The sequence below is a fragment of the Ptychodera flava genome, chromosome 15 (genome assembly GCF_041260155.1).
Source record: "Ptychodera flava strain L36383 chromosome 15, AS_Pfla_20210202, whole genome shotgun sequence".
Lineage (NCBI taxonomy): Eukaryota > Metazoa > Hemichordata > Enteropneusta > Ptychoderidae > Ptychodera > Ptychodera flava.
Window position 1 is genome coordinate 5565299 of NC_091942.1, and position 15838 is coordinate 5581136.

The 15838-nt window shown below is 38.1% G+C and overlaps 2 protein-coding genes across 3 annotated transcripts in view; one reads left to right on the top strand and one right to left on the bottom strand.

Annotated features, from left to right (window-relative positions):
- The first annotated feature begins 2025 nt into the window (after nt 1-2025).
- On the top strand, nt 2026-9898 carry LOC139150990 (glutathione S-transferase GstA-like). The gene is made up of 4 exons (XM_070723502.1): nt 2026-2241; nt 5418-5643; nt 6579-6761; nt 7672-9898. The coding sequence occupies exons 1-4, from the start codon at nt 2046-2048 to the stop codon at nt 7835-7837; spliced, it is 771 nt and encodes a 256-aa protein (XP_070579603.1). The 5' UTR covers nt 2026-2045; the 3' UTR covers nt 7838-9898.
- A 974-nt stretch (nt 9899-10872) lies between these two features.
- Nucleotides 10873-15838, bottom strand: part of LOC139150987 (bone morphogenetic protein 1-like) — a 90867-nt gene continuing 85901 nt past the window's right edge. For both annotated transcript variants that reach the window (XM_070723494.1, XM_070723493.1), the window contains exons 16-17: nt 14070-14345; nt 10873-13563 (exon numbers count right to left, since the gene is read on the bottom strand). In XM_070723494.1, the coding sequence (XP_070579595.1) occupies nt 13439-13563; nt 14070-14345 (401 nt within the window). In that variant the 3' untranslated portion in view covers nt 10873-13438. The remainder of the gene's footprint in view (nt 13564-14069; nt 14346-15838) is intronic.

Sequence of the window (15838 nt, forward strand, 5' to 3'; positions counted from 1 at the left end):
CATATTTAGTTTTAATGTTCCCACGGATGACCTCACTTACGTCAATGACGTAATTTGCAGATGCAATTTTTTGGCTAATTCAATCTTAATTTATCGAAACATTATCAATATCTTGTTATACCTACTATTCGATGTTGACCTACTATATTCGATATAGTATGTGCAAAGTCGCACATTAATATTGTACACTTTACAACGGGCTATCTTCTGTTCGTAAATCCGAAGTCGACCTGACTTCCGACCGCAACAGTGAGAGGTGCTCGGAAACCTCCGCATTTGTCACACATTTGCAGTGACTCGCACTTTTCAAGTAAGATCGGCGCCCTTTCCCAAGAGTTCCCCCGAGCTGTTTGGATAGAAGAGGGTAGCAATGTAACCCAGCGTGAGGGGGGCAGGTGTAGGTTTTGGTGATGTGAGTACGATAGGGTTTGGTGGTTTTTTGCGTACAACAAGCATGGGTCTAAAATCAATGAAACATCGGTTAAAAGACGGCAGACTTGGAGATGAGGCGATAGTCCTTATTATTACCCTACCAAAATTGAGTCATAGTGTCCCCTCCCTCTTAGCGGACAGACTATATAGTCATTCCATTTTCGCGCTAGATTTAGTGCATCTCACTTTTTAAAGGGACAAAGTCGCTCTGTTTTGTGATTTATTCACGAATTTTGCTTGATATCAAAAGAAGTGGCTGTGTCTCTTTTGACCTCTTGAATCATGTTGAAATATTGGACAACTGTACAGAACCTCAACTCTTATCGCAGCCAGACATAAATGAACCATTTTCGGTCTGTACAATTTTTGTGTACAATTCTCGCCGTGGTTGCTGAACGTACATTTTCAATGGTACATAAAGTTTCGACGGACCTAGTGCAAACAAATGAAATTTTAATTGGATCAGCTTTTTATATAGATAAGGATAGCATCTTTTCCCTTACATTGTGGCAATATTTTTGTCATATGGAAAAGAAAGTTGGAATAGCAAAAATCAATTTTGTCTAGTGGTAATAAACGAAATCATGTGTTTGCATTCATCAAAGGGGTAATTTTTGAGACTTTCACAGTTATGCATCGTTGTCATTTTGCACTGTGAGTCCGACGGAGGGGCGGACGGAACCCAAACTATGAGTCCCCCGGATTTCGTCCGCGGGGAGTGAAAATATCAACCCTCCCTCCCTGTAATTTTTGTCCATCCCCTTAGCCCCATGAGGGCGGAGCGAGTGACGAGAGTAATACATCGGATCGACCTTCTGTTTTCCTGTGTGTAGGAATTATTTCTCTCTATCGCATTTCGTTATTTCTCTATCAATGTGTGAATTTCTCTATTTTTCAGTTTCTTTATTTATTCATTTCGCGATTCCGCCGTTTCGCGATTTCGTCGATTATTAGTAGCCCTGACTCGCCCTTTCCAATAATGACCTCATCCAAAAACTGTGCCCCGTGTGGTAAAAATATTTCCTTGACTATGACTATCAGCCGACGGAAACAGCAAAGAACAATAATGATCTTACAAATAATTATATGTTATGTAAGTTAATGTAACTTTGAATTTCATCACTAGCAAACACATCGTGAAGTTTATTCATAAATTCTATGTAAATGAAACTACCTTTGAGTAAAGGTATTCACCTGTGTCTAGAGTATTGTATTCTAGCACATTATTGCCCTGCAGCAACTAATATTTCCTTTGTTAATTGAAATAGTTGTGGCAATATATGGGCTATCGTTCTTGAACAAATAATAAGCTTATATTAAATAAAAATAAGTAGACTACGTACCTCAAGATTTCAGGAAAAAATGTTGTGAACAACTCACTAAAAGTAAAGCATAGATAGCGACAAGTATCGTATAACGTAATTCGTTATGAATAATGTCTATAATAAGGTTATTGCAGTTCCCTTCTCATGCTTCTGTACTTCATACGAAGAATATCTAATTCGAGTAATATGTGCACACTTCATCCACACAGTCACAATCCGAATATAGCATACCGGGCACGGTCGATTCCCAATCCGAATCCAAGTCAGCTGCCGCCTAAACACGGCAAGATGGCGGACGTTGACGCCGAAGTGTTCAATACGACCGTGATCGGCATGTGTGCCGGCGCGGTCGCCGGAGTTGCTTTGACCCTTGGTGGTGTAGCGTTGATAAAGTATTACAGGCGAAAGTCCAAGAAACCGAAAAACATGAAATTGTACCATAGTTTTCCCTTCCGATCGCTGAGATGTGCATGGCTTGTTAAAGGTGAGTCACAGGCGCTCCTTAGTTGGGTAGTCTGCTAAGTGGATCGATTTTCGGATCGATCTATTGATCCCGTAGTCGATATGCCCGCCACTGCAACCTAAATACTCACAAGGTGTGCAACACAGTCACTCAAAAAACACACCACCCGATTTGTAAACTGGCCGTGCGCTCGCACAAAACACTCAGAACTACACTCCCATATACCTAGTTGGATCACAAATATTAACCATCTCTTCGAAAATCACGCCGATGAATGTGTTGCTCGCATCATCTTGAAGAAATCCGCCGTGTTTTGAGACCAAGCGCAGTGAAATGTGGCCTGCAGAATGATTCTACCATATGATGTAATTTTTTCCACTACTGATTGGCTAATCAACGGCCGGGGCCGCGCCAAAACAAAGGTCATGGCAAAACGTCACTGGTGTAGTATAGTTGAACCAATCAGCAGTGGAAAAAATGACGTCATATGGTATAATCGTTCTGCAGGCTGCATTTCACCGCGCTTGGTCACAAAGCACAGCCGATTTCTTCAAGATGACGCGAGTAACACATTCATCGGTGTGATTTATGACGAGATGGTTAAATTTGTGATCCAACTAGGTACTATATGGGAGTGTAGTTCTGAATGTTTTGGGCGAGCGCACGGCCAGTTTACAAATCGGGTGGTGTGTTTTTTGAGTGACTGTGTTGCACACCTTGTGAGTATTTAGGTTGCAGTGGCGGGATATCGACTACGGGATCAATAGATCGATCCGAAAATCGATCCACTTAGCAGACTACCCAACTAAGGAGCGCCTGTGAGGTGAGTGCACATCGTGTACACTGACACAAGACGACCACTATGTCGGCCGTCCTATCAGTATCACGTACACGTCCTCCTAGTCCGGGTCCTAGTCCTTGACTCATGTAGTCTGCACAGGTGTACGGAGTTGCCGGTGTACATGCAATGATGCATTCTCTCTATGCATGTACACCGGCAACTCCGTACACCTGTGGTAGTCTGTATGCCAAATTCACACAGTTGTAGTAAACCTCATTATAAATAAATTTATGATTATGAATATTGTTGATAAAAATTCAGTATTTGTGTAATTATACCTGCAAAAGTACCTAACTGTACTGAAATCCTGAATGTTGATGAGTATTTATGCCAAATTTGCCCGGTTGTAGTACAAACCCTAAGTAAGAGTCTGTAGTATGTTATAGCTGTGGCATTGCACAGTATTGCACGGTTACAGGACTGCCTCCAAGTCGGATGTCTCTCTAAACATTATATAGGAAGGGAGCCAACAGTAAGTATCAGCAGTTGGCATTCAAGTAGCTGCAAATTGTAGCTCTACGGTGAGGCGGTCGGTTAGTTTTGGTTTTTGCGACCTCGCTCACCAGTAGAGCTACAATGCCGAAGGCCCTGAAGCATACAAAATAAGCACGCTGCACATGGCACGGCATTTTGACGTAAAATCCCATAGATTTACTGCATTTGGTCATACTGATAATCAGTATGATTATCACTACTGAAGATTAAACACTATACTACACTAACCTGTCGTGTATGGGGTTTGGTATTTGTTCAAATACATCGATCGCGTTCCAAAAACATTTCTTGGAGCCGCCATTACCAACTTCCGGTAAATGGCGGCTCCCAGAAACACGCTCAATGTTTATGGAACGCGATCGACGTGTCTGTGGCTAATACAACCCCATTAACGACAAGGTTAGTGTAGTATAGTGTTTACTGTTCAGTAGTGATAAATCGGTACGACCAAATGCAGTGAATATGTGTGATTTTACATGAAAATGCCGCGCCATGTGTGGCGCGCTTATTTTGTATGCTACGGGCCTTCAGCATTGTAGCTCTACTGGTGAGCGATGTCGCAAAAACCAAACTCACCGACCGCCTCACCGTAGAGCTACAATTTTGCAGCTAGCATTCAAGTACCTCACGTTTTCTTGACTGCTGCTTGGGGCAGGTTGATTGATCAAGCATTGAATCGACATTATAATACCTTCAGTCGGCCGTGCAACATGTAAAGCCTTGGCCATCGAGAAATGGTGTGTACTGTCTATGAGAATCCTGGCCATTTTCAACTCTGTCCCAGTCTGTAGGTACGTATCTGACTAGCTGCAAAATTGTAGCGCTACGGTGAGGCGGTCGGTGATTTTTGGTTTTTGCGACTTTGCTCACCAGTAGCGCTACAATGCCGATGGCCCTGTAGAGGTGAAAATAAGCGCACCCCATTGGACAAGGCGTGTTGATGTGTTACCAACTTCCAGTAATGGCGGCTCCCAGAAACACAGATGCCCAACGCACACCCAATGTTTATGGAACGCGATCGACGTGTTTGAACAAATTCCAAACCCCATGAACGACAAGGTTAATGTAGTATAGTGTTGAGTCTTCAGTTGTGATAAATCGGTACGACCAAATGCAGTAAACATGTAGCATTTCAGATGGGAGACATCTCAACAAGTTGTACATGGACTTCTGGTGCTAAAACAATAAAAATCGGTCTTTAAAGGGGCAGGTTTTTTATCAGTTTTATCTCTGAGCAAATTGACTAACTGTGCACAACTTTAACAGAGAACAAAGGACTAAAATCACATAAACAGTCAATGTCAACATGTACGGTACTAATACCAGAACCAGGGATTGAGGACTGCCCCTTTAAAGATTTTTTCAAAACAAGCTTTTCAAATCTGTCAAGTAACCCCATGTGACCTTAACACATATGCAGACAGCCTACCAGATATATACATAGCTCTTATTAACTACATACAGGTCTTGACAAAGAATGTGTAGTCATCAAAATGTGTTGTTTATCATCAAAATGTGCCATTTGTCATCAAAATGTGCTATTTGTCAACCTGCCAATGACTTGCAAAGGTTTATCATAGATTGGAAAATTATCAAGAAGTATCATCATCAACATACTTCCTGCAATGGTGATTGTTGTCGTAAAGAAGTTATTATTTACTTTTAAAAGTCAAATTAAATCTATGGCATGTTTACCAACTTGCATATTGTGTAACCCTTTCACACCACCATGGTTTGGCCCAAACTCGTCGCTATCAGTGGTGAGTGTAGATTTGTTCACAGGGAATGGAGTGAACAGATAAAATCCCCCATAATGTTGATGTTTGGTATTCAATTTCTGTAATATATGTCTTTGTTTCAGAGCTAGGAGTTGAAAATGATGTTGAGATTCTGAAAATTGACCTCCACTCTGAGAAAAATGAAGAATTAGAGCAATACAGAGAGACAGTACATCCACACGGAACCTTACCAGGATTGGTAGTTGATGATAAATTTACAATATTAGAATCTGGTGCTATCTGTTTGTATCTGGCTGATTTGTACGGCAAATTGGTACCTATGAGGTTTGATAGGAAGGAGTACTACAAGTGAGTTACATGACCAACAGATACAGTGTTAGCCTTTACCACAGGCCTCAAAGTTGAAAGATTTAAACTTTGCTCAAACTATCCATAAGAAAACTATAATTTTTTTCCATTCGAAATCAAGAATAAAATCAGGGTTGCCCTGCAAAGTTTGGTATTACAGAAACAAATTACCTAACGTTCACTGATACTTGAAATTCAAAATGGCCACCATTGCTGTGTAAAATCTATGGTGAACAATACAAATTTGATTCCCATAAAAATAAGCCGGCAAAAACTGCATTTACACGGTAAGCTTCAAAGTGAGCCCTCAACAGTTGTAGACCAAAAAAGAAGTTTCAAAGTTTGAGTCTGAATATCTGTGACAGTGCCTCAGGAGAATTCTACCTTAAACTTTAGCATTAATCTTAACCCTTATCCTGCCTCGTCTTTCACTGCCCATTTACTAAAAGACAGTGAGCCAAAACCTATTCGTATTTTCACCTACTTGGTATTGTAGCAGGTTCAGTCAGTAAAACTTGGTATTGTAGCAGGTTCAGTCAGTAAAGTCATGTTCACAATATTTTCAGGAGCCTTCAAATGTTCAAAGTCTCTGATAAAATGCAACATATAGGACATGTTATGGCCCAGTTGTTGTAACCAACTTGAGCTGATGGGGACACTTGAACTTGAGCTGATGGGGACACTTGAACTTGGCAGGATAAAGGTTAACAGACAGCATCAACAATATGAATCAGCAAGATATGTCAGTGACGTGTCAAATAACTAGTAATTTCCATACGTCAGGCAGATTTGCCCTGCGTCATGACTCGTCAAATCAGCTTGTCAGGCACACCTATACAGTCTAAGTAGACCGGAAGCAGTGTAGAATAAAGACATAGTGTAGCAAAGTTCTGAATCCTAATCACATGCTTGTTCTGTGACAATTCTCACCACAGTTGGATTGTGTATGCAACTGCTACAATTGATAGCGTACTGGAGCCATTGTACATGCAGCTCACACACACACCAGAAGAACAGAGAGACCAAGCCCTTATTGAGAGACAACATAATAAATTTGCTGTTATTGCCAAGCATTTGAACACAGTGTTACAGAATAGAACATGGATATGTGGAGACAGGTAAGCTGCAGTTGACATTATTGAAACTTATGCAAGCATTCGGATAGGCACTTGTAAGTGAGAATGGAATTGCTAACCATTTTTTTATTTTATTTTTATTTTATTTTATTTGCTCATCAACAGTGCCATCATGCAGCCACTTACTGACGAGAAAATACACTAAATTTAAAAGTTGAATGAGATTCTTCAAAAACATCGACATCGCAAACCTTATCAATCAAATCATTAAAAAGTTGTGATGTACGTCCAATCAGGCCATTTTTTGTAACATCAACTCTACAGTAAGGGATGTGTAATAGAGGTCTGTGTCTTGCAGAGTATCTAGGTATGCATAGACCATTTTTTTCCAGAATTAATCAACTATGACATTGATGTCAACAATATGATTATTAACCCTTTTGCAAATGTGTCTGGTAAGAATTATTAAATTACAATACGTTTAGAACTGTAAATAGTAATGGGGTCAAAGGTTAAAGCAACTCATTTGTACATGTCAATACTGTATATGAAAAGGTATTGGTTATCAAGTCACAAGTCAAGCATGACTAGAAATAAATGTAATACATCAAAGGTTGATACCCAGCGTTATAACAAATTTGTGACATGGTCATTTCTGAAAACATTGATTTAATCATAAGTTTATATAATAATGGTTTTTATTGTGTCATTGTCGCTTTCTTGACTTTTTCGTTTTTTTGCTCTCAATCTGATTCTAATCTGTGTTTCAATTTCTGCCCCCTTTGTCTCAATGCTGCTTCACAGATTCACTGCGGCTGACTGTGTTATCGGTTATGACGTATGGTGGGCAAGTTTCATCAAGAAAGGTGAACTTCTTCGGGACTTTTGCTCTCAATCTGATTCTAATCTGTGTTTCAATTTCTGCCCCCTTTGTCTCAATGCTGCTTCACAGATTCACTGCGGCTGACTGTGTTATTGGTTATGACGTATGGTGGGCAAGTTTCATCAAGAAAGGTGAACTTCTTCGGGACTATCCGGCACTGGTGGCATATGCAGACAGAGTGAGGGCCAGACCAGCCTTGCAGTCTTGCCTGCCTGCAAAGCTTAAAACAACATAATGATGGGACACGCTGAGTCAGATCATCGATGAAAACATCATGCAAATGAACACTTGATGATCAGCCAGGAAGGGACAGAAATGTTAGTTGGGAAACGTGTGTGCAATCAAGACTTAGCCTGTTAAACAGCTGTTGTGTCAGTGTGCATTCAGATATTCTTTCCAAGCCCTCAACATTTCATTCAGTGATTGGCATGTGCATTCTGGCCTTCAGTCGTCAGATTCAAAATTCCAGCCAGATATCTTCTCTAAGAAATGATGATGCATACACTCTCTTTGTTTTCCTGAAAAAAAAGCTGACAATTGACATCGTTTTACACAAGTTGCTTAGTTGTATTGTGTAGCTGTAGCGCTGTGCACATCATTCCCATCTTGGCAGTTGACAGAGCGCCCTCAAGAGGTGTATGCTACAAAAGCTTCAGAAACAGATAGGTGATTTGTTTTTCAAATACCTCACACGTGTATGTGTTCTCGCCGAGTAAAGTTGAAATGATGAAGTCAAACATGTTGTCAAGAGCTTACACGTTTCATGTTGTTGTTAAATTTTATTTTTGTGGAAAAATTACCCTAATTAAATGTTGTTAGACAATGCAACCAGCTCAAGTTTTATTCATTGTTAGAGGAAGTTATCCCCAAAATACTGTGGAGTACGCTCAAGGATGTAATCAGTGTGACATTTTATGTGTAGACGCTACTACCCAAGTGAATACCTTATGGCAGTTTCAAATAACCTTATTATGGTATGATACATTTTACATTACGAACATGGCATCAAATGAGCTTTGTCAGTCACGAAAATAACACAAATTTCTGTCAGTGTTCTCCCCAGGATATTCAGGTTAAGTGATGGCTAATTTGCATAACAATAAATGTAACTGTTATGGTAATGAGTTTCTCTTGTTTACCAAAAATTAAAGAGTAGCGGCCACCACTCTATAATTGCTCTGGGGAGAACACTGTCCCTGTATATTGAGGCATGGCCAACTTGTTTACCCTTGTGAAGAGCAAAACACATGAAACTGCTGAACTTAATCTGCAAACAGAATCTGGTATTTGGCACAATGCATGGTGATACGTTGTTATCCGAGTGCCTAGGAAGTTTGTGAACAGTTAATCTCCAAGTAGCCCATGGATATTCTTGCACATAATACGGAATAATTGTTCAATTAAAGTAGATTTATTGATGATTTGTCCCAGCTCAGACTATGCATGCTGAAAGGGTAGGAGCATCTGTCTAACAAGACAGAAATTACAGTGCCCTCAGTGTCAGAACAGAAATCTTCAGTAGTAATCCACATCAAAGAGGGCAGTAGCTGTAACTGTTGATGATTTTTTCACTATTTTGGTTCTCAATGTCAACCACATAACCATGCCTTTTACATGTTTAGACGCTGTGTTGACAAACACAAACAGTGGATGTTTCAGCATGCTTTGGGGAGTAGAAAAAGAACTTTGGATTGACATAAACACAGTCCCTCTATCCATAGAGGGACTGAGACATAAACAATAAAAATTGTGAAAAAATCAGAAGTTACAGCTACTGGCTTAAAACAATTTAGATCCATTGAAGAGTGTAGTATTACATTCAATGACAGCCACTTCAGTCTTACCTGATCTTCTTGGATATTGTGAAATGTTTATATTTTCTGTATCTTCAGATCTCTCCCTATATTCATCTAACAGAGGGGAGACTACTGGTGGATGTGTACCCATGTGAATAACAAGGATACAATTCTGTTATAGTGACAGATATCAACTGCATCAGGCGACTTGTAGCACTGCAGTTGACATAGTTTAATAAAGTGAAGTCATAATGAGAATTTTGACGCCTAGAACCACCATGCCAGCGTGTCACATATGATAGCACAAATTTTGTCATCATTTGGAAAGGCCAGTGGCTGTAACTTTTGAGAATTTTTGTCATAGTTTTTGTTTTCATGTCAGCTACACTTTGTTCTTCTTTCAAAAGCATGTTGATATACACAGCTTTTTCTTTGCAGTTTGAATAATTTTGTGTTTAATTGTGATTGATACATTGTGATTAAATAACTATGAAAATGAATTTTCATTGTGATTAAATAACTACGAAAATGAATTTTCATTGGCTATCATTTCCGGAGCCTGTCATCCAAGTACCTCAGTTCAGATAATGATATTTTATTGAAAGTTTGTCGCAACAAATTCGACTGCACTGTCACCTTTCAATTTGCATAACAAAGTCATAGTCTGTCCGTTCTGTGTCCAGATGCGTTGACTGTATGAGCGTCGGTCATCTCACAGAGATCAACATCATGTCGCCCACTAAGTAATTTTGTGTCCCAGGCTTTGGTAGTCCGTGTGGGCTACCATTTCATGGGTTTTGGTAGGCCCAGGGAAAAGTTGGTTGTCTGTGGACGTGGGACTACCGCTAATTTTGAGCCCTGGCTTGTCAACTCAGCCTGTGCATGTGTAGACTGCATTGTTATTGTTGACAAGTGAATTCTGGTCTGGACTAAAATTCAAATGTTAACAATAACAGTGCATTTTGAATGTTTAGATTCTCTGTTGACAACCTAACTGGTTAGTGTTTCAACATGCTTTGGGGATAGAACAAAAACTTTCAATTCATATTGAAAACAAAGTCATGAAAATATCACCAAAATTTACAGCTACTGACCCTTTAACATGTGATGTGTGAAGGGGGCATTTAAGACATCTTCTGAGATTCAAAAAGTACCCGTGGGACTTATGCAATGCAGCATACAGATATGGTATTAGGTTATTCAGCAAGAACATGCTGCTTGAGAAATGGGCTTTCATTTATGATCTCAGATTTTTTAACAATCAGGAGGGCACCTGCCAGATTGAATTGGCTCCCACTTGAAATCTACGCTCATTCGTCCAAATTCCTGTCCATAACCACAACCTCACCATCTGCTTAGGTCATTCTTGTGACAGCGCCCTCTTATGGTGAAGAGTGCCTACAGATGATTGCCAGTGTCTGTAACAGCAATCTTCTCATCTTGGTATTATTATATACAATGAAGACAGTGCAGATAACCTATCCAACATTATCACTTTTATTGTTATCAAATATAAAACTAAAAGATATGTAAATATACTTGTTTTATGACAAAATATGGTTAAATACAAAATGTGAGTATAAAATAACACTATAACTTTTGAAGAAGAAAGATATTGAAGAGTACCTGCAATTGTTTTAATAATGTTGGACTCACAGAGTCACATAATATGGAACACATTACTGATAATTACAGTATTTTCCATTAACATCTCTATAATGTGAAAATGTTTTTAAAATTCTGAGAAGGCAAGGTTTTTTGCAGCATGAAGTTGATATCCATAAATCAAACAGCTGAGGTGATAATAGGAAAATTTTACATTCTATTTCCATGATAAATTCAATTACATAAATTTAGATTTTTGAATATATTTCTGAGCTACAGGATCATACTTCAGCAATTTAAAAAGTTGTAAAAAAGTCTAATTACAGTTTTAGCATTCAAGATAATTTTGAAAACCACTTTTTAAATTTCATAGTGTTTTCTTTTCCCTGGTTCCTTTTTCCAGCAAATTATTATACATCACAAGAACTGAAAACTCGTTTTCAGACTTCTAACACCCACATTAATTTTTTCAATGGCATCCATATGCTTCTGTACAGAACACATCAATAATATAACATTTCTAACATGATGTACTCGTATTACAACAAGGCTTCTTAACACAAACATCAAACTTGGCAAGAAATATTGATACTTATTTCAATACAATAGAAATACCATGAAAAAAATCTGAGTGTATTACAGTATGGGTGACATTATAAGTTTATTCAGAAAATACCAGTATTTATGTGTGAGTACATCATATATCAGTGGTATTGTCTTAGACACATAGCATCGTGGACAATACCAAAGCATATTATGTACAAGGGCATTGATACCAGTATTTTGTGAATAATTTTGCTATTATACACCTTTTTATTGAAATTTACAAGAATAGTCAAAAGTAAAGAGTTTTCAGAATGCCCTGTCGTACATTGGATTGTGTGACCGCATGCGGATTTACGACCTAAAGCGCATCCACTATGTGTACAGAACGAAAATTCAATGTGAGCAGTGCAGCGAACACAAAGAACTTGTATATTTCAGCAGAATTATTTCAATAAATTTAAGTGCTTTGGACTGGCCACCATCACTATGTGACTTGATGATGGTTGATTGTATTTTGGGACAAAAAAAAATGTGAACTTTGTCTGTTTCAGAGTGTTTACATAAAACTTGGGAGGTCAAAGTTCAAATACTGTCCAATGAAACCCAAAGTAATTGTACTCTGCATTCACTAATACCAAAACTTACTGTACAATGAAACTCCATAGGTTATCAGTGTGGTTGTACAATAAGAAATTGCATTCAAGTTACTTTTAATAAGCTTTTTCAAAATGAAAGGTGAGATATACAGCTTTTACATTAAATGTGCAAGTTTCTTTCAACTGTTATTACAAACTAAATCCAACTGTCTTCACAAACACAATCAAAGAAAAGAAAACACAGTTAGTTGTAGAACTCCAACACAATTAGTATTGAAAGAATGGAGAGAAACCAGCAATATTACGGAGAACTAAATAAGGGTCTTGAATATTCGTGCAAGCATATTGAATATTCATAAGGATATTAACTATTCATAGGAAGGATATTGAATATTCATAGGAAGAATATTGAATATTCATATACATTATTAAATATTCATATAAATGATATAAGATACATAGGATCTTGAATATTCACGATATACTCTAAGAAAATATACAAAAAACAGTAAGTTTAGGTTTTTCCTGTAGCTATGTGTGCTTTGATTTGATATATAGTACTGCATTTTAATGGTTTATCTTTACGATGTGTGAGGGGATATTCAGTACTGTCACCATGCATATAAAATACTAAATGTACTCCCCATCAGCTTTAATTTTTTTTCCTGACTTTTCTCTACAGTTTCATAACAGATGTGTTATTTAATTGTATTCAATATAAATGCCATGTGGTATCAGTGACTGTAGAGAAAGTTTAATGGAAAATGACATTAATCCATACCTTTGACAGGTCATGATAATTAATTGTAATATATTTCTCTTTTGCAGTGTACATGTTCAAAGCATGATTATCTTAATGATTTCATGAGTACAAACGGAAACTGGCAGAAAAGAGTATAGCTTAAATATTACTAATTTGTTTGCCAGTAACGAGTAACTTGACAGTATTTACAAGTACCATACTAGCACCATTTCATGTAATGCGGGTGATAAAAATTGTTCTCCCAGTTGTGTGTTTGGTTCAGAGTTCTGTGTATCAATTTTGCCAGGTTTTTGAACACTTGCGGAATCTCTGTTTGTGATGAGAAACTGACATGAAACCAAGCAAACGCATCACACTTATCACTGGGCTGAAGAAAAAGTGAAGAACTAAAAAAATTACACCCCTATTTCTCAATGGTTGGATCCACTAACCTTGAGATGGTGCACACACCCAGCCATGTACAATTGATCCCCACAGCATACTGATATGCAGAATATTTACGTGCACGTACATTTCACCTTGTGATGACCTTAGAGTTCCAGATGCATGTCTGAATTCCGTATCCTTGGATTTGCAGGGACTGACTGATACCTTGCTCTGAAACCCCGGCCGGAATGACTTCCATCGGAAACCAACAGAAGCACCATACTCTTTCCTAATAAAAGACATGGAAGGAGAGGAGAAAAAAAATACTTTCATCAAATTATCACTTTTAATGCTCTATATGAGTTCACCACAAGCCAGACTCTTTACTGTGAGCTACAACCATTTTAACAAAGGGAGGGCAAGGGGAGTCAATTCTTCAATAACAGCTTTCTGCATGCGTTTGGGGACATTAATGTTGAGATATGCCAACACGATATATTATCTGGGGTTGACTGTAACACTATGTAACTTGAATTACACTGGAGTTTCATTCGTGAAGTGATCCCTCTGAGTTTAAGTTGTTGAATGAGAGCTATTTCCGTAAGCTTTTTTATACCTGGATTCCCGGCCATAGGTCAAGGATAGTGTATCCATGATGCTTGGATTGGATTATTTTTATCTCAAGAAACGTTGGCCCTTCAAGTTTGCTATACCTATATTGTCTTCTCATTCCCTTTTCCTTTTATATCAAACATATACTTATCATGACTCACTTCCTATGTTCATTCCACTCACCTGTCGATGTGATTGGCTGTTTCGGCACCTGTGTGCCACAGTATTGTCCAATCCTGACGGATGCTCTGTGTCTCCCATCATGCACTGCCACATAGTCAAAAGCACAGTACTCCGTCTCTTCGATGTCTATATCCAAAAATTCCAGCCGTACTTTGAAACCCTTTGATACCGATATTCTCATCATACACATGGAATTTGGCATGTAGTTCAAGGGATAGTTGGGGCTGGAGAAGACGGCCGCTTCAGGCAGTGCCTTTAAACTGTAGAAACACTTTTCTGCAATGCAAAAAAGTGTTCAAATGTTATATCTCAACAACATTATCTTCAAACTTGCCCTTTTGCTGTTCTGATGTTAAACATTTGGCACTTTTCAATGGGTTATTCTGACTGTAATAATGAACAAGGCAATTAAACACTGTTGATGAAAAGCCTTTTAACAGGAACACTATTCCACAATAAACAGAAACAAATATTAATACAATCACATCAAATGATGTTCAACACAGGATAATACACAATAGAATGACATCAATGATGTTTAAGGTAGAACGCGCCTTGGGGACAGATAGTTGGACTCTCAAATTTCTATGATTCTTTTCTGATCTACCACTTGTTGTGGGGGCTCATTTTAAAGCTGTTGGAGAAAGAAAAACTTTCACCGGCTTAATTTTTTGAAAATCAAAAATTTAATTTTTCCCCCACAGAGTTAAAACAAGAATAACGGCCATTTTGAATGTAAGATATCGCAAAATGTTGCGTAACTTGTTTCCTAGTTCCAAACTTTGCACGGTGACCCCCGATTGTTATTATTGATTTGGTAAGAAAATGGTTAAAAGTTTCATTGAGGAAAGTTTGAGCAATGGTTTTAGTCTTTCACTTTCGAGGCGCATTCTACCTTAAGGCAGTGTAATACACCTTGAAGCTGAAAGATTTCAATTATTGGTTGCAAACTTTCCTCAGGAAACTCTAAAAAAATTCTGTTTCAAAGTCAAGAATACAAATCAGGGGACCTGGTCACTATGCAAATTTGGTACTCAAGAAACAGCTGCCTAGAATTTACCAATACTTGAAATTTAATATGGCTGCTCTGTTGGTTAACTCTATGCCGGAATATTGAGTTTTCCATTTTTACGAAAGCAAGAAGGTGAAAATTTTATGTACTCAAAAAATTTGAAAATGAGTATATACTAGCAGCATACCAATGAAGTATTGTACATATTTGAGAGTCAGAATATCTGTCCCTGAGGTACATTCCACTGTACAGATCTGAGGAATATACACTGGGAACAGATGCTACATGGGGCCAAAACATTCTAAAATTCTTTGCTAATCTTTCGTATCATTTACTGGGAAAGTAACGACATTTTCAACTTCTTCATAACAAAACTCTATTCTTATATTTTTTCTGTATGTGCGCAGTGATCACCCTTCAGGTCTTATTAGAGTGGTCAACTCTCTCTGCCTTTAAAGGAAAAGCAAGCTCAAAGTTCTTGTCATACCATGTATGATTGTTTCACCATTTTGCTTTCAATGGTTTTCATACATGGATAACTACACAATTATTACATCAACAGGTTACATACTCATCTTTGTACTGTATAGCGGCAATTGAAATTACATGTAAAAAAACCACAGAAGACACGGCCTCTTTATCAGCTTCATCTCAGGACAAATAAACTCTACAAAACTTTCACAATAAAGCAAGACCAACATCTCAATGAGAACTATTAAACGCAAGAACTGGGGATGTACCATTTGATCTCTATCCT